The sequence below is a fragment of the Neolamprologus brichardi genome, chromosome 6 (genome assembly GCF_056152115.1).
Source record: "Neolamprologus brichardi isolate AB-2024 chromosome 6, ASM5615211v1, whole genome shotgun sequence".
NCBI lineage: Eukaryota > Metazoa > Chordata > Actinopteri > Cichliformes > Cichlidae > Neolamprologus > Neolamprologus brichardi.
Window position 1 is genome coordinate 28,177,105 of NC_142109.1, and position 27,955 is coordinate 28,205,059.

Genomic DNA, 27,955 nt, shown 5'->3' on the forward strand with positions numbered 1-27,955 from the left:
GCCCCGCAAGGAGCATCCGCCAACGATAATAACGATTGGCCCGCGGGAGTGAGAAGCACGGGGGCAGGCAGGGGGGACGGGGGGAGGAGAGGGGAGGACCTCAAATAAATTCCCTCTTCATCCGCAGCTTATAAGACCTGAACCAAAAGGCAACAGGTCACTGGATAGACTGAGCTGGACGGAACTTCAGAGATTTTTACGCACGGAAGAACCCGTTTACTGGACGAACTGCACGCAATTTAAGGAAATGAACTGGAACTGCACGCGCATTTTGCATGATTTTGAATCCAGATACCCATCTCTCAGGGCACCATGGAGACCCATAAGCTGTTTTTAGCCAGCACTGCTGGTATAGGAGATCGTTTGCTTGAAGTCTCCATGCGCTTTCGAAGAACTTCCCGTCGATCTACCCACTCATAGGATATGCTGTGTTTTCTTCAGAGCCCACGCAAACACGCGAGGAACGTTCTCCAGTAATAATTAGAAATGCAGAGCCGTGGTGTGACGAGAAATTCACTTGGACTGTCCGCGGTGCGCTCCTGCTTGCTGCTGCTCTTCATCCACCTGAGCGCACCGGTGGAGGCGAGGAGAGTGCGCGGCGGTCGGGCGCAAACACGGAGGGTGCAGCAGCAGCAGACTCCCCCGCCGTACAGGGAACGGGTGGAAGGAGCAGAAAGCTTCCCGTTAGACTTCACAGCTGTGGAGGGCAACATGGACAACTTTGTAGTGCAGATAAAGAACTTAGCGCAGTCACTCTATCCGTGCTCTGCGCAAAAGCTGGACCAGGACATGAAGCTGCACTTTTTGAAGAACTTGTCCGTGACTTGCAACGACGGGTCACCTGCAGGGTAAGTGAATGACCTGCAGATTCTCCAGAGTTTCTTAATGACCTACAGGCGTGATTTAAAACCACAGTTTTGACAGTAATTGGTAAGAATCTGAGACACGGAGGGGCAGATACACCCAACACCCGATCTGCGTTTTACTACTGGTTTAGATCCGTGTGCTCCATTCCCGTGTCACTCCGGATGTGACCAAAATGGATCAAAGGAACAGATCAGAGAGAGCGCCATGCACGCTACAAATTAGCGCGTACACGAGAGGGAGAGTGCGAGCGAGGAAGAGAGAGGGGCATTTATTCTTGCTCTGGCGACTTTATGATATAGCAAAATTAAGAGTAATGACAACAAAGATTATAACTAATGATAGTTCAAAGATTTATGGAATCACCAGTTAATTCCACTCAATGTCAAAGTTTTTAAACTCTGTTCCAAGTGTAGATTATAATATATTGTGGGCCAAATATGAATTAAATCGCTGTGAATGAGATATGCCACCCGCATCAAGTGTGAGTGTGTGTGTGCTGCCAGCAGCATGGTGAGTTTCCTGTCGCTATGTGAAAAAACACAACCGGACATGTGCGGGTCTGCAGTACCCTGGCTACGGAGAAGCTTAGTGATCAGAGCCAGATCTGTCAGTTCAGGATAACAGGAAGCATCCCCAGTGTGTGGAGACTGTTTGAATTCATTCATGAATGTGTGAATACATCAGCGCTTTCACGCTGCTTTGTTTTGCTGTTCTTGTGCAGTTACTACATCAAGGAGTCAAAAGGAAGCAAGAGGTGGCTGCTGTTCCTGGAAGGTGAGGATGAAATACACCTGATTCAGACACACGGGGAACTCAGTGAAGCTATTTGTAACCTGTGTGTGTGTGTGTGTGTGTGTGTGTGTGTGTGTGTGTGTGTGTGTGTGTGTGTGTGTGTGTGTGTGTGTGTGTGTGTGTGTGTGTGTGGTTCAGGTGGATGGTACTGCTTCGACAGTCAGACCTGTGAGAGCAGGTATGAGACGATGAGGAGACTGATGAGCTCCACCAAGTGGCCACTAACCAGAACAGGTACAGGTCCTACAGTGTGTGCTTCAGGAATCCACTTCTACACATTGCTGTCTCTATCTGGCTGCTCATTTACTAACAGCTCGCAATTTCTTTTGCTTTTCTGAGGCTGCCCAAATTGACACATGGCACTGCTTCTCTTCCTCTCCATCATCATGAAGTGTCCTTGGAAGCTGACTGTAGTAAAACTCCATTAAATAATAAAAATGCTTGTTATCATGAGCCAGAACAGCTGTAGTTATTAGAAAAGACAATTAATGAAAATTACTGCTGTCTGAATAAATAAAGCAAGCACACCAAAACAGGCTCCACCTGTTAACCTCTAGAAGTTTCCTTGGGCAAGATACTGTATTTAGTTGTATGTAGTTCTGAAGAACCGACACATCCTCTTGGATGAAAAGGAAAACTTTTTCAGGAACCTGAAGAAGCCCAGTTGCTTTTTAAGCACTCCTGACTTTCATGCAGTGGATGAGAGAGAACCTACATAGACATACAGTGTTGTAGCTTGCTCAAAGAAACTTCCAGAGGTAAACAGACGGGGATCAAACCACTGACCACAAGAAACACTCAAGAATATTGTCTTTACTTAAATTAAATGAATACCTTTAGCATCATTTATACTAGTTTTTGATTTGTAGCCTCAGTTTCATGATTTTAGCTGACAAAAGTGGCACCCAGTGCGGTCTTCTGCTGCCGAAGCCTGTCATGTTGCACATTTAGAGATGCTCCTCTGTATACTTTGCTCATAACAATAGGTTATTTGAGTTACTGCTGAAGCTCAAAACAGCCTGTCCATTCTCCTCTGACCTCTGGCATCAACATGGCATTTTCATCCAAAGAACTACTTTGGGGGGTCACTCCTCTGTAAACTGTAGAAATGGTTTTGTGGGAAAATCCCAGTTGATCCGTAGTTCAGAAAATACTCAGACCAATCCGTCTGGCACCAATAATAACTTAAAGAAGCTGCTTAAATCACCTTTCTTCTCCATTCTGATGCTCGGTTTGAACTTCATCAGGTCGCCTTCATTTTGTCCACATGCCAAAATGCACTGTGATTTGCCCATTCGATGTTTGCTTTAATGAGGAGTTGTACCTAATGAAATGTTCAGTGATTATAGCCAGGCATGAAGGCGTTCCCTGGTTTGAGCAGATCTTGTGAATTCTCTGCACAGCCTCACAGAGGCTTCACTTTCCTCAGCAGGAAATAAAAACTTCCTCCGAATGAATGAGATCCATTGAAGTGTTTGCGTTTCCACTTTAGCTGAGATCGCACTAATCATCGTGAGTCAAACTCTCTGGTTGTTTCCCTCCAACCATCAGGGAACTCCTTGTTTGTTTATGAGTCTCTCCCTCCGACTCTGTGTACTTTACACCGGTGGGCAGTGCAGCAGCCACACAGGCTCTTTAGTGCCTACGTGTAAATGCTGACCAAAGCAGAGAAAGTTAACGACTGTTTGTCGCAGGGGAATCACCTTCAACAGTAAAACACAAAGCAGGATTAAAGAATTGTCGCAGCACATCTGACCTTTTTCTGACCTCTTTAACTCTACAGTTTATCTATAAAGTTACCATCATGTCACATCTCATCCATCTTCCCTCCTTTTACAGGAAGGGGAATTTTGTCTCCGCAGCCGGAGGAAAACCCTCACTGGTGGAACGCCAACATGGTGTAAGAAAGCATGCCGCTCCTTCTCTGTACATTTAATGCTTTTGTGCATTTTCCCTCTCATTTTCTTTTCAGGGATAATTCTTTCACTTCTGTCAGCATTAAAATCTTTATGTTAATGAGGTTTTTTTTTTAACATTTTGGTTGCTTCATATGAATATTTTCAGTTTGTGATCTTCTAAATTTATACTTTTACTTTGAAGTACAAGCTCTAATTTGAAAGAAACCGAGTCAGTTTTTATGACGTAACAGGGTGTTGCCATGGCTGAGGTGATACTTGAGACAGTGAACTACTTCTCATGGGTTAATGCAAATTTAGTATACTAAAGAAGATTATTGCCTAGAACTATGCTGTTTAAATTTGATACTAAGTTACAAATAGCACTAATTATTGGAAAGCTTTCCATTTTTTGTCTTTTATATACAGTTACAGTGGTGGATGAGTGATGGGGTCAGCATATATTCAGCATAGACAAAAATAATGAAATATGTAGAATGTTAAGCCCAATCCTATCCCACTGTAGGAATGAATCATAGAAATAAAGCAAAGCATCTTCAGTAGTGTGTCAAAAAATGAAAATATGGAGCTGGAATTTAGCATAGCCAACACCCTTTTAAGCTTAAATGGTTTATTTGCAAGTTTCCTTGCAGTTATTGATCATTTCATTTAGAATATATACAATATAAGATACACAGTGATGTTGTTTTTGTCATTATTGCCCGGCTGTCTGCACACACTTGTGCTTGTTGTGTTCTGTTTACTGTCACACAGCCAACGGGGCTTTTTAATCTGTCAGCATAATCAAATCTAAATGTCTAAACGAGTTTGGCTGCGATTCCAGGTTGCCCGTGTTCTCCTAACAGTGTTTGTTTCTCTCCCGCGCCCCCCACAGGTTCATCCCGTACTGCTCCAGCGACGTGTGGAGCGGAGCCACCCCGAAGACAGATCAAAGTAAGACCCAGTGCGTGATCGCCCAGTGTGTGAGCTTGTGGCTCTGGTTAAGAGAAGGATTTATAAAGAAAGATTTATCAGTGGAGTCAAAGGGCTTCGTGTGTGGAGCCTCTTTTAGCTCTCAGATCTATAAATTTTTTAGCTTCCTCTTCTGGTTTATTGAAAACCTCATTATATTTTATTACATGCGTTTCAGGCACTTGGAAAAACATCTTTGATTTACAGCATCACAAACCAACCCACATTCACTCATCCGTTAAAACTGCAGAAATCAATAAAAGGAGGCGAAAAACAGCATTTGGAGAAATATTCACCCCTCCTCCTGCAACTCTTTCCTCTCTTTTGTATTTCGTCACACGTGTACGAGCTTCATACACATGAATACAAACAAGTCACTGCTGACTTTGGCTTCACACAGAACAGGCCTCAGTCTCCCCTGTGGAAGTCCTCTGTGTAACTCGCTGTGCCCTCAACTTAACCCGTAGACTTGTCACAGATTTTCACTTCACTTACTACGATAAGAAATCTATGATATTATCACAACGTTTATAGAAAATGTAAAGTAATTAATAAGAGCTTTATTGACCCTGTTGAATTGGGCTGCAATTATTTCTTTGCTCTCAGTGTTCGACAACAGACAACACTGACAAAATCAGCACACATAGCATTTATATGTGCAGCAGTGCAAAGTGTGGACATGTTGGAATAAATAGGGGATGGATAATTTGTTACTATCTATAAATATATGTACATGTACATGTACAAAGGAATACAAAAACAACAATTACACAGTTGTTTATGCTGTCGATCTTTTTTACAAAATATTGAGATTTCTTTTTTTTTTTTTGAAATCATAGGATATCGTTGCTATGCAGTTCTCATGACAACCTATGATGACAAACAAAGACACAGTCCATCATCATTAGTGACTTATCAATCATAAAGTTGCCACTTTATCCTTTTTGACTCTAACAGGTAAATGGTAAATGGACTGGTTCTTATATAGCGCTTTTCTACTCTCCTGGAGTACTCAAAGCTCTACACAACACACCGCATTCACCCCATACACACAAGCACTATTATCTATATGGTGCTTTCTAGCTATCATTCATATGCATTCATACTCTGATGGGCAAGTCGGGTTTAGTATCTTGCCCAAGGATATTTGGCATATTTGCAAAATGGGGGAGCCAGGGATCGAACCACCAGCCGATCAGCAGCTGACCTGCTCTACCTCCCGAGCTACAGCCACCCCTTAACGTTTTTTCACTTACCCGGTGAGGTGGGAAGACTAGCCCCCGAGCTTCATTGTGAAGAAGAATTCTAACAGGGACCATAAATTATAAAATTAGCATCATGATGTATTCATTAGGACTCGATACTAATGCATTATTATTTATTTATTTATTTTATAAGAAACAAACTCTTTTTCCAGACAAAAATAAGCCCCCTGTTGGCCATTAGAAACAATGTAGGTTTAAGCCGCTTCACTTTTCACGTATCCATTTTTAATATACAGTTTATGGTCCTATCCCTTTACCTTTTTTCTCTTTATACTGTCTCACCTGATCTGATATGAAGGCCAAGGTCTCCTATCTCAGTCTACACTCTTTACATCCTGAGTACAGCCTACTGCATCAACAGTCTTAAAACAGTAGATCCTTTGTGTTGTGTGAGGTCATTCAGTTCAATTCCTTTTATTTATATACCACCAAATCACAGCAAGTCACCTCAAGGCACTTTATACTGTAAGCTCAAGACTACTCAGCTGCCTGTCTCCACGACTGAGTATAAATCCAGGCTTCAGTGTGCCATGTGGCCTCATGTTTATAAATAACTATATTCATTTATATTCTATTCATATTTTATTTCTATTTATTCTCAGGTGATTATGCGTTCATGGGCTCTCTGATCATTAAGGAGGTGGTGAATGAGCTGCTGACAAAAGGGCTGGAAAACGCCAAGGTTCTGCTCCTGGCAGGCAGCAGGTTAGTTCAGCTTCATGTGCGTCCGTGCTCTTCACCAAAGGCGGCTGCTCACTGTTAACTCACTGTTTGTGTCTCCAGTGCCGGTGGGACAGGTGTCCTGCTGAATGTGGACCAGGTTGCAGAGCAGCTGGAGACCCAGGGATATACAGGGGTGCAGGTCAGGGGCCTGGCTGATTCTGGATGGTTCCTGGATAACAAACAGTACAAATTCACAGACTGCCTGGATACAATCAGCTGTGCTCCCACTGAAGCCATAAAGAGAGGCATCAGGTAAGATGAAGACGATGCTCAAGGAGTGATATAGTGACTTTTTTTCCACCAGGGTGTCTAAACGTTTTTTTATTTGGCCAATACTATCCCTGTGTAGTAGCTTGGAGCAGCGAATGAATGAAGGATTGAAGCTACAACCAAGAACGGTGGGAGTGACGGCCAGACAGATTTTGAAAATGTGCGATGGTTTATGTTTGTGCAGGTACTGGGAAGGACTGGTGCCGGAGAGCTGCAGGCAGGCTCACGTGGGAGAGGAGTGGAACTGTTTCTTCGGATATAAAGTCTACCCCACATTAAAAAGTGAGTCACCACACACCCGAGCCTCTCAGCTAGACAGAAGATGATGCGTCATTTAAAGTCTGACCCACGGAACGTCCTCTCTACCCTGCAGGCCCGGTGTTCGTGGCGCAGTGGCTCTTCGACGAGGCCCAGCTGACGGTCGATAACATCCACCTGACCGGACAGCCCATCCACGAGGGCCAGTGGAGGTACATCCAGAAATTGGGGCAGGAGCTGAGGCTTACGCTTCGTGACGTACCGTAAGGAAGAAAAACGCTCATATATGCTCACAGATATGATAAGACTTCTGTTTTTCTGACACTCTGCTCTTTCTGATTGACAGGGCGATGTTTGCACCGGCATGCCTGTCTCATGAGCTCATCACGAGAGCGTAAGTAAAAATCAAACCATAGATAGATAAATTGGGTAAATTTATACATAAATTGTACGTTGAGAAATTGAACCAGATCTGTGAATTTTAGTATTTTTGATTTTAAGAATAGTGGTTTTGTGTGATCTCTGTAATCAGTTTTATGGATTATCCTTATGGCCCTTTTTTTGCAATATGAAGACTGATGATCGCGAACATTTATAAGTATTGCCCCAAACCTCTGCACTGTAAAGCAAATACAGTGAAATCTGAACAATAGAGATCGTGGAGTGATTTCACTCAAAATTGAAATACTTCTTGAAATGTTGTTACGTATATGATTTATATGGGACTTCCAGCTTTGTTTTTATCATCTATCATCACACCAAGAAACTTTTGTTCAAGAACTCTTTCATTTTCCACATCATCTATATGAATCTGCACTTGTCAGTTTCTTTGGGAATTCCCAAATAGAACGATTTTAGTTTTACGTAGATTTAGTGATAGTTTGTTCCTGTCAAACCACTTTTTGATTTTGCACATTTCTGAAGTGATTGTATCCAGCAGCTTCTTTAGATTCCCCTCAGAACAAAAAATATTTGTATCATCTACAAATAACACTACTTTTAATATATCAGATACCTTACGAATATCATTTATATAAATAATTTTGGACCCAGTACAGAGCCTTGTGGAACACCACAAGCAATGTCCAAGCATGAGGTTATTAATTAATATGTCATGATTGATTGTATCAAACGCTTTCTCAAGGAATAATCCAGCTGCATACTGTTTCTGATGTTATAGCATTTGTGATCTCCTCGATTGATTCAATTAATGCCAGTGATCTTGATCTTTTCAATCTGAATCCATAGAGTAATTTATATTTATCTAAGAATCTAAAATCTGCCCAAACATAAATAAAATGTTTTGAAAAGGGGCATAAAAAGTTAAATAGAAGAAAGAAGAGAACATCAGTGTTCAGGAACCAGTCCAGCTTGTCATCCAACAGAACCCCAGATATTTATAAGAGTGCACCACCACATGGCTGAGAAATCCACCAGCATCTCCTTGGTTTCAAGGGCATTGAGATGGAGGAAACTCCTACTGCACCAGTCCCTGAAGGTTCCTGCATTCCTGTCCCTGTCTGCTCTTGATACATGCTACAACAGCAGTATCATCAGAATAGTTGTGGCAGGATTTTGAGCTGTATTTAAAATCTGCCGTATAGAGTGTGAACAGGAACGGGGCTAAAAAGGTCCGTGTGCTGCACCTCACTGTCCCAGAGAGTTTCCCAGACTAACAAACCGAGGTCCTTTTGTTAAGTTGTCTGTTTCCCTGGACATAAGGCAGGGATTCATACCCGTCCCCTCCAACTTGTGTCTCCATGAATTTTACTAAATGCACTTGAGAAATCAAACAATGAAATACTCATGAAGCATCAGTTTCTTATACTTGAGCGCACTTTTCCTGTGGACTGTTCTTCATCTTAGTAACCTTTGCTCCATCACTTTTGGTCTTCCCATCACTGCAGGGACTGGACGGACATCCGAGTGAAAGGAATCTCCCTCCCCAGAGCCCTCCACTGCTGGGACCGCAGCCTCCATCACAACCTCCACATCAACAGCAGCCACGGCCACCAAAAGCACACGACCCCTCCCGTGAGAGGTTGTCTTCTACAGCTGATCGACAGCTGCCCGTGGCCGCACTGCAACCCCTCCTGCCCGACCATTCGGGACCAGCTGACAGGACAAGAGATGAGCGTCATCCAGTTCCTGAAGCACATGGGCTTCGACGTGCAGAAGATGGCTCAGCAGCAGGGGATGGAGCCCAAGAAGCTACTGGGCATGCTCAATAACGGGAACTGAGACACATTTTCAGAAGAGTGGATGAAAACCGAGATATCTACCAACAAAATAAACACACAAAAGTGCCTCATGAGTTTTGACAATATCGTTCAGCTGAATACAATCAAACCAGTGTTTGAGCTCTTAAACTACAGTATATGAGATCACATCAGATCAACATAACCTCCATAAATATGCAGTTTTATGTACTGTATCATTTATATGTGCAGGTCCGTCTCCGGAGTTTTGATGGGAAAGACTGGAAACACTTCCCAGTTTGTTGTTGTGGATTTTTCCAGCATGTTCTTTGTGGGACTTTGGTGCTCACCTCTAAAATATCCAGTTCAGAAACCCATCTACGGTGCTGCTGTTTCAACCCTTCACCAAATATGCTGCTTTTTTTTCTCTTTATGGAAAAGATAATTTAATGGGTAATATTTACTGATATAAAGACGAAATATTACTTTGTTCTTCAGGCCACGGTTAAAGGATTTATTTATTTTTCTACTGAAGAGAACTTTTTATATTTCCTTATGGTCAAACACAGTTAACCACCTACATACCACCAACTACATATTTGGCTTTTTACCTGCATGTTTGTTTAAAGAAAAGAAGAAAGAAAGAAAAGAAAGTGTATGCTTGTAGAGTGCATTATGTCCATACTGTTCTTCAGGCTGTAAGCCTTATATTTTATTGTATGGTAGTAGTGCTCACTCCTTTTAAACGCACTAATAAAGACAAATACACGCTGAAATATGACAAAAAGATAATTTACTTACAAAACAGAACAGTGGCAGTTATCACCCAAGAAAAAAAAAAATAACATCATTTACAACATAAACACACTCACACCAACAAGTAATAAATCCACCTACAGCATACATACTAACAACACAGTAGAATCTTTCCAGTAATAATAAACTTTTGTTCACATTTGCTATAAAAGTGCTTCTAAAAAAAGGAAGGGCTAAAGATTTCTTGTTATGCTGCCCATTTTATTACAGAAAGATTTACCTGTTTTATCCGCTTGTTTAGCTCCTCAGACTGTTCTTTTCTGTTCTTTCCCTCTCATGTCCCACCACTGTGACACTGCCTTTTCTTAAACTCTTTATCAGTTTGTGCATCTTTAAAGTAAACCAGCAACATCACAAGTAACATTCACGTAGATAAATAAACAGTCCCTTTTCCTTCTAACTACACACACTTCAACAATCTGCATTTGGCAAAATGAAACATCTACTGCTGCATAGTGATTTTGAGTGGTTAGTATTCCAGTTTTATCCACACAGGTTTAAAATTTCTGTGCTTGGTGGACTGAGGTTTGTATTCTGGAGAATCAGCTGCCTCAACATGTAGAGTCCTAAAAAAAAGAAAGGAAATAACATGGAAGGTAAGAAAACGGTTGGATGTGCAGTCTGGTGTTGTAGCATTAGAAATGTCGGTGGTTATAAAGGTGACTGACTTGGCTTTTAAGACGTTTTCCAGCATCTTGTTTCTGCTTGTGGACAGACTGCAGCCGATTGATCAAGAACTTTTTATCTTCTCCCTCCTGAAGACACGCAGGAAAAAAGAAAAAGTACAAATACATTTCAGTGTATAACATCCTAGCACTGTGGTAAACTTGGACCGAAAAAACCCCCAAGATCTGTATTTGAACACTAGGTGGTGCCTTACATTTTCTATCTGATCCTGGAGTAAATTGATGATCTTCCTTTGACCGTCCACCACCTGACTATGGAAGTAGATCACTATCCTGATCAACAGAAAATCACAAAACAATCAAGTGTTTAAAAAGATAACACTGCTATCAGTGATATAGATCGTGTATGTGTGTGTGCGCTCACAGAAAGATGCCTGCTCCCACAAACAGGAAAAAGGGGTTTTCCACAAAATATGTGTGAGCCTTGGACAGCACGGACAGGCTGGGATTATCTTTTTCCAGTATTTCCATCCAGTGTTTTCCCGCCTTAAACATTGTCTCAAGCTTACGAAACGGACCACACGATGTAGACGGTGTGATGCTGAAGACACAGAAACAACAGATGTGTGAATGCCTCGAGTATTTGTGCAGGCCGGAAAACAAAAGACGAATCAAGTTCTGTTTCTTATTGTTGGAAAAAGTTTTTTGAAACTAACCCAGCCATGAATTTATAACCCTTCACTAAGGCTGAGCTCACACGTGTGTTTGTATCTATTATTCATCTCTTAGGGATACCGTCACATTACAGGGACCTGCCTCCCTCTTAGTGTCAAAAACATGATCTCCTCAAGTACCACTTAAATTCCAAGGTTTCCATTGAGGTTTCCAGCTGTTGGACTGAGAACATTATCAGTTCTGGGTTACTCACAGAGCTGAGAACCAATCTGTTCTTCAAAATCAAACCCATTCGCTCTTTGAAGAACAGTTTGACTTGTCAAGTGTTAACAATTACGTAACCCCTCTTTCACAATTAGTGTAGGAATCAGTAGGACAATGATAAACACACAAAAAAGCTACTGTTTGCTTAATAAAGTGCTTCGCAGATTGTGCTGTGCTGCAGGTTGTTTTTTTTAGGATTATTCTGCATTTGTGATTTCACTGTAATAGATAAGTGACCTGGTTTCATTCATGCAGCATTAATGTTGATGTGAACATGCCGGAGTTGCAGATGTAGTAGCTAGAGAAAAGGAGGAGGTTAAATCCTCTTTGAGCTGCCTGTTTGCGAGTACCTCCACATGGTATATGTGACACACACGGAGGCGCCGAGGAGGGAGGGGACGCAAAGGAGAGTGATGAAGATGGTGGTCATCTGGCTGGCTCTGTATGGCTTCCTGGGGGCCTGACAGTTCAACATCACACTGCTCTGTGGAATAAAGAAATAACACAAGAGCTGGGGTCAGAGGTCAATGCCTTCATAAGAAGTGTCAGAGCTCAGGAGAAAGGTTGACAGTGAAGATGTGTCCCACTGAGCTCAGTGTCTACAGGCAAATTAAAGGTAAGACAGCAGAGACAAAATACAATATTTTAAGGCTATGTTGCTGCTTAATTAATCGAACAATGAGTCTACAGACACGTGAACACACGATTTAACCATTTTGTATAATAACTGGTGTGTGCAGATCCGTCCTGGATAGCTGCCTGCACACGGGTCTCTGCTTTGCCTTATCCCACCTTCCACAGCTGCCCAGAGCCTGACTGGAGGAGGGCCCAAGCCAGCACCCCGATCAGGGTCCAGGCAGCTGGTTTATAACGAAAGTCAAAACGAAAGTCAAACTTAAGCCGTGCTTTCAAGTGAACAACGTGCCTTTGGCCTCATTCCAGTTTGCATCCAGATTTTAAGGTTTCCTGGTATTATGTCCTGTGCTCCAGGATATTTATGTTATTTCTTGTAATGTTGAGGTCTGTAACATGCTTGTTTTGTTCCTCTGTATGACACACCTGCAAAACAGGTGTGTCATACAGATGCAAAAAAGCATTCATAATAATTTGTGTGCCCTTTCCATTAATGGTCATCAAAGACGAACCATGGTGCAATACATAGACAAATCGTGATTTATGTGCATGACAACATCCGCGAAAAACAAGACCCTGACATGCATGCTAAAGCCTTAGAGAAGAAAAAAAGGAAAAGAAAAAAAAAAAAACCCCAAAACATCTGAGAGACAAACAATCTAAAACAACCACACTGTGCCAACCCTCAAGGCAAGAAGAGGTCTCAAGCTGAGGCGGCAGTGTTGTTTTGAAGACCTGTGTATTTTTGTTTTGGCGAGACAGTAATAATTCACTTCCCCAAACACCACACTGCAAGTATTTTGAGACACTGGCAGGATGCTCCTTTTTCACCTTTGATGGTTAAGAGTCAGGCTTAACTATTACCCTTCTGTTATAAGTTCCTTTTTGTTTTGTTTGGTTCTTTGTCACACCACCACCCTGTACCTCTAATTAGCTCTCACTAACTCTTTTGCAACAACAAACAAAAAACAGTTCCACCTTGAGCAAGTGCTTTCTGATTTTCTTTTTGAATGTCAGTGTCTCTTTTGTGCATTTACCATCTTTATGTAGAAGACCAGAAATAGTTTGAGAATCTGCACCGCAGGCAGGACTGGACTGAAGAGAACTCCCAACCTGAAGAAACACAAACATAATTCTCATCCATCAGAATGAAGAGCTTGTCGCAGCAGGGCCACTTCACTGTGTGCATATCTAAAGAGATTTGTACCAGGCTAACGTCTGTCCATAGATGAGATCCAGAACGTTTCTGGCGATATCAAACACTGGTTTCCTCTTCCTTTTCAGCACCTTTTCAGAAAACAACCTGCCAAAGGCCAGAGGAGACATGAGATGAGTTAATGTAATAAAAAAACTTGACTAAAAGTACATAAAAGTACAAAAAGTTTAATTACATTTAAAGAGAGAAAAAAAGACAAACCAAGAAAGAACTTGTTGAAGTGACCCACCTCCAAAGTAACTCGCCAAACAGCGTGTCCAGTAGAGTGAAGATAAAGTCCATGAGCAGGAAGCGATAAAGCTCCTGACCCACAAAATCCTCCCAGCACTGAGATAACAGACATAGTCAAAACAAACTTGTGATTAGAAACCCTTTATTCACACAGTTGTCTACTCTGGTAGCTTCAAAGTGTAATTTCTTGTTTATGTTACCGTCAGGCCAATGCTTTTGTATTCAGGAGCCACCCGACCCAGCCAGTGGAAGCAGAGAACTCCAAGCATGCTCGTCTTCAACATCAAATTCCTAGAAAACACACAGTGAGACTGTTAACAACCAAATCCATCAGTTCTGTACTCTAACCTCTGACATTACTCAACCACATAATGCTCTGCTCGTACCGGCCAATGGCGACATATGCAAAATAAGAAGGTGACTCGTAGGTCTCCATCCAGCCGACGAGGTTGAACAGGGCAGGTAACAGCAGGTTAATGACAGAAACCACCGTAGGCAGAGACAACAATCTGGCCTCTTTCATCAAAGGGTTCGCATCAAGATTACGATGGTTTTGCTGCAGGTCCTAAGCAAGAAGAAACAAGGTGTCGATAAGCTGTTCAGTTACATTACTGAAAAATATTGGTTTGATTGTGCAATATTTTTAGTCGATACATATCATGACTGAACCTGACTATAATCATAGATGTATATAAATTTGAAATGAATGAAATTGTAAGAAGAGTGGGAAATAGAAGATGTATAAATAGATTAAATTCATTTTAGAAGCAGCAGGAGACATTTCGATATTACTGTGATGCTGAAACCGTGCACCTAGTCACTAATCTGTGTGATATACAGGAAGTACAGTATTGCAAATGAAACATCCCGTGTTAACAAGCTCCCTGTTTAAAGAGCGATATGGAACAAAGACTTTATGACACACTGGGGAGGACAATCCATCCAGCCTCACCTTATGGATAAACTCAGAGAAGTAGTAAACGCCAGCCATACAGCCAGTGGTGCTTGCTATGCAGATTGTCCATGCCACTCCATGAACCATCAGCCTACAGAACCTTTTGCAGAAAGTGCTCTTGGTATGCTTTTGAGTCAGCTCTGCCAGCAGCTCCTGGTGAGGGGGGAGGAGAAGGGTGGTGTGAGGGAGAGATGCAGACCACAATGAATGTTTCAGGTCAGCACATTCCTGCCAGTCAGCGTCTACAATGTCAACGAGCATTGTGTTTGTTTGCATGCTTACCTTGAGCTGTGTGCCGATATTTTCAGACATGATCTGAACAGACTTTTTCTTGATGACTTTAAAATCCCAGCAGCTGAAGGTCTTCATAGTCAAGATACTATTAGATTTGTTGATTCTGAAGCTCCGACCAAATGTTTTCGACATGCTGTTGGGAGATGACGTGTAAACAACAACAAAGCAAGACTGATGTGGATTCACTTGTACGAGGTCTGTTTTTATCTGTACCTGTATACAAGGATGATGCATGTGATGAAGAATGCCATTCCAATGGTGAAAAAGTATGCGAGAGGCATGTTGTAGGAGAACTGCTGTGAGTCACTTGTCAATGTGGAGGCATTTTGTCCTCCCCCTTCATCCCTGGAGCGACTAGGCAGTGTGTAGTTAGCGTAGTATCCATAGTACATAACGGTATGTGAGAAAGAGCCCTGAGACAAACACAAGAACAGAAACTTCTTTAGCTGTACTTTACAAGCAAGTACAGGCAAATATAAATAAACAAACACAGTGAAAGGTTAACAAATTGCATTGCTCCAACTTGTGAACAGGAACTGCCTGGAAAAATAATTTTTCGTCTTTGTCCTTATTATTACTACACTTCCTGTAAATAAGGGAACATATCAAACTCCTAAATGCTATTTGTTATGCTCATTTCCAAGTCAAACAGCTAAAATTATGTTTGATTGTATTGTTTCTTTGTATAGTTCAGTGCAAAATTATCCTTATTTATCTTATACTAGGCCTTGGTGCAACTCCTCAGTTGATCTATCCATCCATCCACTTATTCTTTTCAGGGTCATGGGGGGTGCTGAAGCCTATCCCAGTCTTAGGGCGAGAGGCAGGGTACACCCTGGATAGGTCGCCAGTCTGTCGCAGGGCTAACTCATAGACAGAGACAACCATTTGCGCTCACATTCACTCCCGCATTCACAGCTATGGGCAATTTTGTGTTTTCAATTAACCTATCCCCACTAACTGCATGTCTTTGGACTGTGAGAGGAAGCCGGGGCGAACCCACGCAAAAACAGGGAGAACATGCAAAACTCCGCACAGAAAGGCCCGGCCTGATGGTGGAATTGAACTCATTGACCAACTTGGACATCTGCTAAAACTTTGACCATCTTTAGTATGAGCACTTCAAACAGTAAGTGATACTGCAACAGTCATCGCAGCAGACAACTTACTGCTCCAGTGAGGAGCTCCAGTCCAGAGAAAGATGTCGTCTGTGGATCCCGGTCTGGAGGATGCACAGCCTGAGGCAGCACCAGGAACGCACCCGTAACCAGGAACAGAAAGACATTAAAAAAGACTAGGGTCTTGAGAAAGAGAAAGTACGAGAGGACTCCAGTCCCGAAACGCCCGCTCACTCTCTTGAGCAGCGTTTGCCACGGCTGGAGAGAGTGCAGGAAGGACAACCAGCTGTACCAGCTCTTTCTTGCAGCCTGGAAGGAGACAGTTTAAAAAAGTCAGGTGGAAAAAATAAATAAATCACTGTAGCAACACAAGACAAATTGGACATGTGTTTGTGGTTTTCTGAGACGCTGTGACTCATATAGAAAGTCATAAATGCTTGGGCAACAGAGCAATCACACTGGTAGGAACACCTACAGGAAATAATCACCCCAGCTGCAACATGAAAGTCAAACGTTCCATTTTCATGTGACACATTTACAATAGCATGTCACACCCTTAGAGCACCTTGAATAAATCTTTAATATTAAATAATGTTTTACAGGATCTTAAAAGGATGAATTGTGAAGTTTTGATGGAGACAGATCTTGAGATGAAGACAGGTCGAACACTCCCCCCCCCCCCCACCGCCCCCGGGCTGCTGACAATTAAAGCTGAGTTAACAACCTGTCCCTTACTACCATATAATGAATAAGCACTCTTACACATTGTAGCTATCATGCTACATTTACTACATAGCTAAAGTTTGAGAGGCTTGTGTCGCGACTCAAATGCTTCTTTGGTTCAGGTAGGGTTTACATTTTGTCAGTACCTTGGAATTTCTGTAGAAAAGTTTTGCAAAGTAACAAGCTGCACATTGCACAATATCACACCTATACCCCACGCTCCTCTACACCTCAGGACCTTGGGTACATTTATCCACATTGCATTTTATGAGTTTCACTTATGTTTCCATGTTATCACACCTCAGTGACCCTGACAGGAATAACCCAGCTGAAACTAGAAAGAAAGACAGACAGAAAGACAGACAGAAAGACAGAAAGAAAAACAGAGGAAGGAATGCAGAGGAGACACAGATATGCTCATATATGATTTTATGCTTTGAAATGTGGTTAGAGCAGAACTTAATTTTTTAATCTTGCACTAGACAAGTACTGACAATTTACACAATCAATCACATATGGGAGATAAACATGACATGTGTTTGCTGACCAGCCCCTGAGCCTTGTGGGGTTCTTTCTTGCCAAGTATGTGGATTGCTTGTGTATTTGAGTTTCAAATTCTTAGTAAATATATTTAAGCTAAAGTTTTTCTTTAGGCATTTCCCATTGATTTCTTTATTGTTCTGGTATATTGTGAGTCTTAGTTGTGGTATTTTTGAGTCTTTGGTTTCTGTGTTTAGTTTAGAAATATTCTACTGTTGGGTTTTAGTTTTGTGTTACTTTGTGGTTCAGGCTGATTATTATCCGTAGCCGTGGTCTATTCAGAGTGTTTTTGTTGTGACTTCCTTTGTCTTAGTTCCATGTTCATGCTTCAGTCCTTCTGTCTTCGTCTGATAAGTGTTAGTATTCATGTCTGTGTTAGTTTCATGTTTTGTTTTCAGTTTTATTTTGAATTTTATTCTGTGCTTCCTCTCTGCCATCCAATGACAAGCGAACTTTGTTCTTATTTTGGACTTGCTAACAGTAATGTTCATATGAGTGAAGGAACAGTACCTTATAAACACAAACACAAAATCCAAGTACATGACAAAGAGGTTATACTCCAGAAACTGATTATTGATAAGACACAGCAGGAGAACAAGATGCAACTGAAAACAATGATGGGAGCACAATGTGCAAACTGTGCACTTTGGGTCGTCATCTCTACAATTCTCAGCAGTTTGTAGGACAAACTTATCTCTCACAGCAAGATATTATTTGTCACATTTTCTCACACAAACTTCAACTAAAGGTATAAAACGAGATATATATATATATAATATATATATAAAATATATATATATATATATATATATATATATATACACACACACACACATTAACACCTACTATCGTGTTAGTTTTTGTTTTGTTTCTCCCCATCTCTGAGGTTCAGTTTTTTCTATTTTTATGTAGTCTCTTTAACACTTTACAACCAGACAGTCTCTTCACACCTACCCTGTAACATAAATACTGATTGTATTTGTTTTATGCAAGTATTGACACTTTTTCCCTCTCAAAGTAAAAAAAGACATAAACGAGTTAAAGTAAGTTTTGAACTCAGTGTTTTTTCCCTCACTATTTTCCCCTCACTATTAAAAATGCAAACCTAGAAACGCAACTATAACAGTTTCTAGTTTCCTTGTATCTGTTAAGGAATTTAAAAATCACAGAAACAGAAATACGAAGGATAACTTACAATGATGATGTAGTATTTAAGTTGACTGCAACAGGAAAGCTTCTTGTTGGAGAGTATCCGTTTTTCCTTCTGCATTACTAAATTCCTGTATACAAAAAACAACAAAGGATCATTTTCAGTGACATGATGTGAAAGAGTATTTACAGACCAGTAAATATAAACTTTGTAATTACTCTAATGATAGCAAAGATTGTAGATCATTACATTTATTTGCAGTGTTTAAAATCCAGTATACAGTGAGAATAAGATGTGCAGCTAATGTCAGAAAGAGTAGAACTAAGCAGGCAGTCAGTTTATGTGGCTGCAAACATAAATAAAACACAAAAGAAGCGATGACTATGAGCAACATGCCTGATTTCTTTCTTCTCAGCGACACTCAGAGGCATTCCTCGAAGCATCCTCACCCGGTCGCTCACAGGCAGGTTCTGCAGGTTGTTCACCAGACGTTCCCTCTTACTCACTATAATAAACACAAGCGACATCATTTATATTACATCATTCTAATGCAGTATAATTTAATCAGAGTAAACAGTGCACATCACTCGTCTGACAGCCTCCACCTTCTGCATCTGTAGTGTCCCCCTCCATGCCGTAGCTTCGTATGGACGGTCTAGAGGAGGGAGAGAAGTCCCGGATGGATGGTCTGGTCTGCCGGCGTCTCCTAAGCTTCAAGGTCTTGTTGCAGTACTGAGAGATGATGGCTCCCCTGTTGCGGCCTGCAGAAACGGGATGAACAACAATTATTCCCTCGAAGGAGTTTCATGAAACCAGAGAGCTCTTCCAACTTCTTGTTTCACCCAAACAAGAAGTTGGGTGAAAGAAGAAGTACATTAAGAAGCACCGTTTGATGCAGATAAACTGCTAAAGCTTTAAATCTTGCAGACTTCTTGTAAACTTTGTGGCAAGCAAACAGGTGCCACTTCGTCTCTTTCTAGCAGCTACTTCCCTGCAGCCTGTGTGGTAACTCTAAAGGGAGACAAAGCATTTACTGCACTACATTTATTTTATAGCTGTAGCTACTCTTTATATAAAATATAAATATAAATAAATTATGTTACATTCTTAGAGATAAAGCTAGCAGGTTTACAAAAATACATACTTTTTTGGGTGGCTTGGCGTGTATTAAAAGTCTGGTATATAGTCTAAGTCTATATAATCTCCCAGTTGTGTTTCACATGCTTAAAATATTGCACCATGTTGCAAAGAAATAAAGCAATCTTCGTTGCCACCCTGTTTCTCCTGAACTGCCACAGACAGGAAGGTGATAAACAAAATGCTTCCTGCTGAAACACATCAACACCATGTTACGTTAAGCAGTAACACCATAATAACACCTGCTACACCAGTACCTCATTTTACTGGTCAGCACTGCCCTGTCCACTACAGTGGTATACTGAGCATTTATTTAGCAAGTTACTTTAGAATATGATAGAATATACCATACTGAATTCATTAAGTTACTTTCTAGGGCCACCTAATTATTTTACACTCAGCATAACATTAAATAACATTTATTTATTTTAAGTTGTTTTTTTAAATCAGTTTATTTTTTAAGCTATTCCAACAAACAAACAAACCCCAAAACAAAACAAACAAAACAACCCCCCCCCCCCAAGGAAAAAAAACAAACAAAACAAAACAAAAACAAACAAAAAAACCCCACAAAAACAAACAAACAAACAAACAAAACAACAACAAAAAAAAAAAAAAAAAAAAAAACAGGCTTTGTTAATGTTTCGGCCATTGAAAAACTTTTGGGAAAGATAAAGACGATCTTATCCATTTTTTCTTTAATTTAAATATTTTTTAATTTTAAAAAAAAAAAGGATAAGAAAGCTCTTTGAACAAGACCAACTTTCAGACAGTATTTTGTGTTTTAGGTCTGTATATTTCTCAGAAACTACGGCGAACATGCTTCTAGAACACTTTGCATTAAGGATTTTGACTGGATTTCAACATAAACCAAACTGTGGTAACAATTCTCATTTCTCATTCTGTGGTAACTATTTGAGAAGTCTGATATTTTTCAATAATGTAAAAACAAAAGGAAAACAGCATATAGACTGTGTGAGACTGTTTATGATTTAAGTTAGTTGTAAGAACATTTGTTAAAGAGTAAAAGAAACGTGAAAATGTTCTGACTTAGAGCTCTGCAGCTGTTACATAGTTTTAAATCTGACTAAGCCAACACACTATTGGTGATTAGTCCTGGATGGATTGCACTGCATGCCCGACATGAACAGTCACCACACTGAATCAGCATGTGTCAGAAATCCTAGAGAGGAGTGTCAAAATTATATTAAAACACATGTTAGACACACAAAGTAATCCAGATGAGTGTGCTCATAAGGTTTTAAAACAAACTAATTTATTTATTTCTATGTATAATGCTCTCCTCATGATTAATAGTTGCTTGTTGCAGGACTCACCAATGGTGCGACTGGGCATGGAGGACAGGATTTTCAAGGTGTCCGAGGACCAGCCTTCACCTTGGATGGGGTCCATTTCTCTTTCAGCGCCATCACATTCCAAATCACTTGCCCCCTGCCTCCTATGCTCATGTTCAGGGCCACACAATGGCATATTGTCTGAGGATAGAAAAACAAATAGACAGAAAATGATGCCTTTGCAATTCAACGCAGCATTGAAAGGTGTTACAAGTGGTAAAGACATTTTAGGCATGAAGAAAGAGAATATATATTTTTTATATAAATGAAAAATAAGAGTTCATCACATGCAAACAGTCTTTCTTTTTACCTCGACTCTCCTCATCCAAATCACTCTGCAGCTGCTGCAGCTCCAAGGCACTGGATGCTGCTCCATTGTCACTGTGTTCTGCAATTAGCTGCTGAAATGAATCGTGAACACCTTCCTCATCTGCCGGGCTCCTGACAGAGAGACGCACAGGCTTGAGGACCAATAAAAAAGGAAATAGGGTGGTACAGACTAGGCTAGAGTCAAAGGCTTCAAAGTGCTCTGAGGGCCAGTGACCACTGAGTAACCTACAGATAAAACACTTTCTGACTTAGTCATCAGTGGCCCTGGTGGGAGTGGGAGGCTGCGAGCCTCTTCCTGCACCATCTATATCACATTTGGGCAAAACAAACAAACCACAAAGCGCAATACACACTCCAGTTTAAAAGTCTCAAGTCATCTCTCATTTTTGCTTCCAAGGAGCCAAAGTTTGTTTTTTTAAGTTGTCTTGAGTAATAGTTCTTCAAGCTTTCTGAAGGTCTTTCAAAAATGCCAAAAATTACCTACAAAGTGATTCCCAAAGAGCTACAAGCCAGAAACTTTGCATAGATTTGCATAGAACTTTCAGGAAAATTACAGGACAAAAGAAATGCCAGGAATTTACAAAAACAAACAAACAAACAAAAAAGACCTGCCACGGAACACGATTGTTGCATCTGCTTCTTTAACTGTACCATTTACTGTTCAAAACTTCATCAGAAATCATTTAATTGGAAGGGTGTTGAGCTGTTCTTAAGTAAAGGAAACAGGGGATGGTATGCCAGATTACACAGGAACTGAAATGAAAGTCAGCGACAACATGTCTTATGGAGCAATGAATCCAAATTAGACATGTACAGAGGTCAGGAGAGAGGTTCAACGGCGAGTATGAAACACACAGAGGAGGATATGTCGGGCACCAGTCTGTGTCTGGGGAAACTTTTCATACGCAAAATGTTTCATAGATGGTAAAAAAGAAATGTCAGACAAATATGACAATTCACACTCACAAATGTGACCATGTTGTTCATATTTTATCTGTTTCCATTTACTCATGCAGCCATGCATTAAATAATAAAAGTTAATGCGTGCATTACGTTGACTGTATGCCAGACTGACACAAAGTTAGTTTTAACATATTTCAGCACCATGTCCTGTCTCTAACTAGTTGCTGTGGGGCTGTGGTTCCTTGCCTTGTATCCCAGTCAGTCAGGCCCTCTTAGAAGAAAAAAAAAAGTTGCCTACTCCTGATTTAAATACTGTACGCCTAAGCCAGCGAGAGAGACCGTTTGTCTTTTTAGAAGTACAAACAGCAAGTTCCCTTCACTTTGACTTCTACACAGGAATTAAAAGAAGCAAGCATGCAAACAGTCATGATCTGTTCAACCAAACAGAAACAAGGACAATAAAGTGGAGCTCAGCAGCTGGTCGCATTGTTAAAAAAAAGAAAAGGATAAGAAAAAACCAGACAAAAACTCTGCACCAGAGTACAGTCTGATCTGCCTTCCCATTTAAGCCTTCCCTCCCACTCTCACGGCCTTCACGCTAAGAAAAAAATATCGACAAAATCAAAATGAAGAGTGTGAAAACAAAACAAGAGTAACATGAAGTGACACAGAGCCCTACAGTGACACTTACTCCAGTCCAGCTTCCATAAGCGGGTGGCTCAGGTCAAAGTTAACATTTCGGGACATTTTCCTTCTCTGCCGACAGTCTCGATGTATCCAGGTGTAATTCTCAGGTTCACACCCGCGCCTGCTCAGACCTGCCTTCTACTTCCACCATGGTGTTTGATCTTCTACCTGGGAGGAGGGGGGGGGGAGGATTAGAAGGTGGGGCGTTAGTGTTAGAGATAAAGGGGAAGAAAATGCCAGCGCACTTGCTTGGAATTTGATTGCCCTGGTCTTGTTGCTGCTTGTCCTGAAAGGTTATTAAAGTTACAGGTGTGCTTAAGTGCAAATGTGTATCAAGTGTCACTGCACTGTCAACATTCCCTGGCCTTTACAAAGAGAATAAAGTGACCTGCATGATGCATCAGGGAGACTTGCTGTGGGGAACTGTGTCACTTTGTCTACAATTCTGAAAGCTCCACTGTGGTGCGGTTTATAATAAGGCCTGTGGCCAGAGTCAGATGGCACTGTGTCACCAGTGACATGAATATTTATGAATGACACATGAACAGAGACAGACTAACACATTGTACGATTTTTCAATCAGATCGTGTCATATAAGAGATTTTGAGGAAGCATGCTCGATGGCTTGTTTGCCATTTAAATGGAACATTGTTCACTTGATTTTCTACTTTTATTTCTGGGCAACTGCTTCATACGGTAATCTAACCTTGGAGCAGCTATAAATTCTGCTCTTTGGACATGATAGCTGACTGTAAAAACAAACTCCACCTACTTCAAAGCTAGGAGGCACAACACATCTGGGAAGATAAAATGTAATATTAAACTAAAAAAATAAATAAAAATAAATTAAAACATTTGACTTTTGGTAACAGTGACTGACAATTTACAATCTAAATTTGGTCAATAATTAATGATTTTTCCTCATTCTTATTATAAAGCTAACTTTCTCTTGACATTTAATGCTTAATATGTCATTTTAGAAGATTTTCTGATTAATAATTTGCCAAGAAAGTCCCTGATTAACCCTTCTCTATCCATTATTATAACTGATCTAAATTATACCTAAGCTTTATTAATAACACTTACAGAAAATTAAATGTAGGATAATAAAAAAAAAATAGAAACACCTCTCCACAATGTCTTCATATTTTACATATTTATAGTTGTGGTAAAAAACAAAACAGCAAACCCATACATGTTGGTGTTTGTTTTGTCAGTTTGTCTCTGGTTCACAGCTTTTTATTACATACTTGTCACTTTTGGAGCATAATCTGTCCTTATTCTTTAATTACTTCCCTCAAATGAGGTCCAGTGGTTTGAGGGATGCTTGCAGTGCACCTATTACTTCTTTCTTGTTAAAGAAAGATTGGGTGATATAGAAAATTGTGTTTGTGGTTCATCTCTCACAATATCTGTGTTACAATACTTAAAAAGCACTTTGAGTGGTTAGAGAAGTGCTATGTACTTGGAGGTCTATTTACTAAATGATTTAAAAGCCATTGTAAAAGCTTGAATGTATCTCAATTATTAATGGAGATAAGAAATTACAATTAGAGCCAACTTAAAAACAACAACAACAAAAAACAAAACAACCAACAGTACAAAACAACCAACAGTAAATGGTAAGATTGTTCAGACTCATCTCAACCTTATGGGTTCAATTATCAGATTCTCAAACAACAGACAACATAACAGAGGCTATCTGTGAAAACAATTTCAACTCCATCAAACATTAGATCCACTTCCTGTTTACATGCTCCCACACTAGAAACATTAGCTCAACAGTGCTCATGATAAGCAAATATAAAAAACAGCTGAGCTGGAGCTGGTTTGCTAAGACTATAATGCTCTAGTATGATACATATGAGTATTTCCTTTGCATGTCTCTGTGGAGATCAGTTAGCAGATAATGCAAAGGTTATCATTCAATAAGCTATCAAAACCCACACAAGAGCAAACTTAGGTTCCAATCATTCTCAGAAATCCCCACAAACTAATCTATTGCTCAACCACCAGAGAGATCATTCTCTACCAAGCTGCTTACCCTTGTCACATACAACCCAGAAAATCAGTCATGTGCCACACTTTTTAATCCGGTGACATCCGGTCATGTAAATAAATGGCCTTCAATATTGTTTGTTCTTCAGGGAAACTTGATGAGCCAGTATAGTGCTAACAGGGACACACACACACACACACACATTATAAATGGCTGTCCTGACCCAGATCACTGCAGTAAGAACATCAGGAATGACTACACTGGGTGCACGCTCTACCCCCCCCCCCCCCATTTCCCCCTTTTCTTTAGTGCTTTTTTCACTCTGATCATTTTCAACTCTTTCAACAATTCCAGCATATTTAGCCAGAGCAAATCTGCAGTGACACAGAAGATAAATATTAGCCACTGAAATCAGTACATATCATCTTATTTTCCTAATATGACGTATATAAATATGTCAAACGACTTCTTAACTTTTGACACAGATAACCAGAATATATGAAATGAAACTAAACAAACATGATGCTACTGCAATAATGGTATGCATCTTTAAGTAAAATTCAATATTGATCATTTTTCATTGTTATTATAACAATGAAAACTTTGGGGTGCATCCTTTCGTCAGCTTCTGATGTAAGGCATGGCAGAAAAGAGGTGGACACGACTGGTTTAATGTGATTGCCACTTTGAAACTGTACTGCTGGGCCAGCAACAAACAAAGGGTGCTTAGTTTAATCATTCCACATGAATGATGATCCACAAACATAAAAGACAAGACCTGGATTGCTGGGTCTCTTGGTTTTTGTTCTGTGTGAACATATGCAGCATGGAAAGAGTTGGGAGGAGCTCTGCATATCAGTCCGGTCACCAACTAAATGACTCCATGGCTGAGAAATGCCGAATTACCAATTTTTTAATTTTTTTTTTTTTTACTGCGCTTGCTCTTTTCAGGCTCTGTTAGGACAATCTACTGCACACATATGGTTTCCCTCCCTTTCAAACATACTTTTCCAATTACCAAATTGTTTCCAGGATCATGTTTCTGCACCCATTTCTTTCCATATGCATTTCACGCGCATTGCTTGTTATGCAACTAATATTTCTATCTCAAATTTTCACTTCTGCAGGGCAAACAAGCAAACAAAGCAGGGTCAAACAACACTCCTCAGGTTGAGTCACTCTCTGTATTTTGTCATACTGTTTCTCCTATTTCAATGTCTAAGTGCAACTAATATTAAGGCAGTCCTCTGAGAGCGTACAGTCAGTGCAGGATACCGTGGGAATGGCTCAAACAGAGAGCCAGGCAGGGAGGTCAAAGTTGATCTTAAAGACAGCCAAACAAAATAAGCCAGAGAAAAATGCACACAAGGAGTTTGATGTAGGGTTTCTTGAGTAAAGTACAAATGTTTTGGTCAATATGAACAATCATTCATGCAGATTGAAATGCAACTGTAATTGAACTGAATACAAAGGCACAAGTAAAAGCTGAGGAGATGGAATTTGGGTTTTTTGGAGTAACGAAAGCAAAGCAGGAAGGGCTAAAAGACAAAACTAGGGTCTTTTACAAAGCTCAAAAAGTAGCACGAACATTTGGACAGATCCAACTGGAGGGCCATGAAGAGGAGTTTAACCAAGTCACAATGAAGACACCACACTCCAAAAATCAACACACTGTATGATATCATAAAATGGTCTGATAGTATACAAAAAGGAATTTCTCCACCCTTCCAGCTTTCAAAAAGAGAAGTGAGTACTGAGAAAAGCCAACAAGAGGCAGCAGCAAAGTCCAAAGCTGCAGTTAACATGGCAGCAAAACAAAGACTTGGATTACAATACCTCAGAGTTTGAGTGAAGCCTCGTGAAAGGGTGGAGAGAAAGAGAGGTAGATTTTCTTGCAGCAACTCTGCTTAACTGTAAAGGAAATAAAGGTTGGGCGAATGGGCATATGTTGAGCAATAAAAACTGTAAAGATCATACCGTAATAGACAATATTGCAAATGTGCATGCAATTAACAAAGCCAGGTATGCACGCAGGAACAGGAACACACAGCAGTCACACTGTTATTTAGGCCCACAATAGTCTCTTTAATTCAGAACAGAGGACTCTAAATGATAGGTTTACTCCTGGCTACATCACAGAAACTGCAAACTACAACACAGATTTAAATGAATGCCAGTAGTGCACCTATTACTTCTTCATTGTTAAAGAAAGATTGGGAGATATAGAAAAAATGTTTGTTTATCATCTCTCACAGTATCTATGTCTGAATACTTAAAAAGCACTTTGAGTGGTCAAAGAAGTGCAATGTACTTTGAGGTCTATTTACTAAATTATTAAAAAGCTAGTATAAAAGCTTGATCTTAATTATGAATGGAGATAAGAAATTATGGTGAGGATTTTTAGATCCAACTTTTTTCTTTTTTTTTTTAAACAGCACAGTAAATGGTAAACTTGCTCCGACTCATCCCAACCTTGTGCGATCAATTATCAGCTTCTCGACAAACAGACAACTGGTCTGACAACATAGCAGCGCTATCTGTGAGAACATTTTAAGCTCCAAACTGCAAACTGAAACACAGTTCAACCTTTTAATCTGAACGTATCTGCCAATTTGGGAAACGGAGACCGTTGAAAAAAAATCTGCCGTAACACAACACACAACAAAATGCTTATTCAGAGATTCGACGCTGTAATTACATCCGCAGGCTTTTCTGCTGAACACAGCTTACAGAAACAAAAAGAGCAGAGTCACAGAGCCCTTTAAAAACACCAACTTCTCTCTTTGCCGTCGGTTAGCTTAAACTCTAACAAGAGGCGGTCGACAAGTTGCCAAAGACCGAAGTTGAACTTTAACCAAGTTGAATAGAAATTACAAACAGGAGCAAATGAAAATAAACAGCAGCTAAACTCTCAAAAAAGAGTCCCCAAACGTATTCACTCACCTACTCAGAATCGTAACAAACCCGCTTATCTTTAGTAACCGACCGCTGTCAGTCAAAACACTCGGCACGCTAAACTAGACGGCGGGGACAAACCATTAAAGGATGCTGGGGTTCTACTTT

General features: G+C 40.5%; 2 protein-coding genes across 4 annotated transcripts; one reads left to right on the forward strand and one right to left on the reverse strand.

Moving 5' to 3' along the window:
- The first annotated feature begins 149 nt into the window (after window positions 1-149).
- Window positions 150-10,143, forward strand: notum1b (notum, palmitoleoyl-protein carboxylesterase b). Its single transcript, XM_087842016.1, has 11 exons — window positions 150-848; window positions 1,589-1,641; window positions 1,798-1,893; window positions 3,499-3,559; window positions 4,450-4,508; window positions 6,394-6,496; window positions 6,575-6,766; window positions 6,969-7,066; window positions 7,158-7,305; window positions 7,389-7,436; window positions 8,950-10,143. The coding sequence occupies exons 1-11, from the start codon at window positions 487-489 to the stop codon at window positions 9,281-9,283; spliced, it is 1,554 nt and encodes a 517-aa protein (XP_087698142.1). The 5' UTR covers window positions 150-486; the 3' UTR covers window positions 9,284-10,143.
- Window positions 10,017-27,916, reverse strand: tmc6b (transmembrane channel-like 6b). Of its 3 annotated transcripts, XM_035907690.2 has the most exons (22): window positions 27,836-27,916; window positions 26,729-26,803; window positions 22,898-23,061; window positions 21,284-21,414; window positions 20,956-21,114; window positions 19,087-19,242; window positions 18,878-18,986; window positions 18,527-18,611; window positions 16,120-16,377; window positions 15,164-15,363; window positions 14,939-15,083; window positions 14,654-14,809; window positions 14,088-14,266; window positions 13,902-13,992; window positions 13,700-13,797; window positions 13,462-13,557; window positions 13,292-13,367; window positions 11,972-12,105; window positions 11,107-11,283; window positions 10,937-11,015; window positions 10,725-10,811; window positions 10,017-10,622 (listed from the first exon to the last, which is right to left on the reverse strand). In XM_035907690.2, the coding sequence occupies exons 3-22, from the start codon at window positions 22,951-22,953 to the stop codon at window positions 10,608-10,610; spliced, it is 2,487 nt and encodes an 828-aa protein (XP_035763583.2). In that variant the 5' UTR covers window positions 22,954-23,061; window positions 26,729-26,803; window positions 27,836-27,916; the 3' UTR covers window positions 10,017-10,607. The 3 variants fall into 3 exon arrangements, with proteins under 3 accessions (XP_035763583.2, XP_006790753.2, XP_087698141.1); XM_006790690.2 differs by lacking the exon at window positions 26,729-26,803 and having other exon boundaries at window positions 27,836-27,904; XM_087842015.1 differs by lacking the exon at window positions 26,729-26,803 and having other exon boundaries at window positions 22,898-23,057; window positions 27,836-27,881.
- Between the last annotated feature and the right edge of the window lie 39 nt (window positions 27,917-27,955).

Coding starts and splice junctions, on each gene's coding strand:
- notum1b (XM_087842016.1), top strand. CDS start 487: ATGCAGAGCCGTGGTGTGACGAGAAATTCACTTGGACTGTCCGCGGTG. Junction 3,560..4,449: donor TGGTGGAACGCCAACATGGT/GTAAGAAAGCAT, acceptor CGCCCCCCACAG/GTTCATCCCGTACTGCTCCA. Junction 7,306..7,388: donor CTTACGCTTCGTGACGTACC/GTAAGGAAGAAA, acceptor TCTGATTGACAG/GGCGATGTTTGCACCGGCAT.
- tmc6b (XM_035907690.2), bottom strand. CDS start 22,953: ATGTCCCGAAATGTTAACTTTGACCTGAGCCACCCGCTTATGGAAGCT. Junction 14,267..14,653: donor TCTCTGAGTTTATCCATAAG/GTGAGGCTGGAT, acceptor CTTCTTGCTTAG/GACCTGCAGCAAAACCATCG. Junction 10,812..10,936: donor TCCAGGATCAGATAGAAAAT/GTAAGGCACCAC, acceptor GCGTGTCTTCAG/GAGGGAGAAGATAAAAAGTT.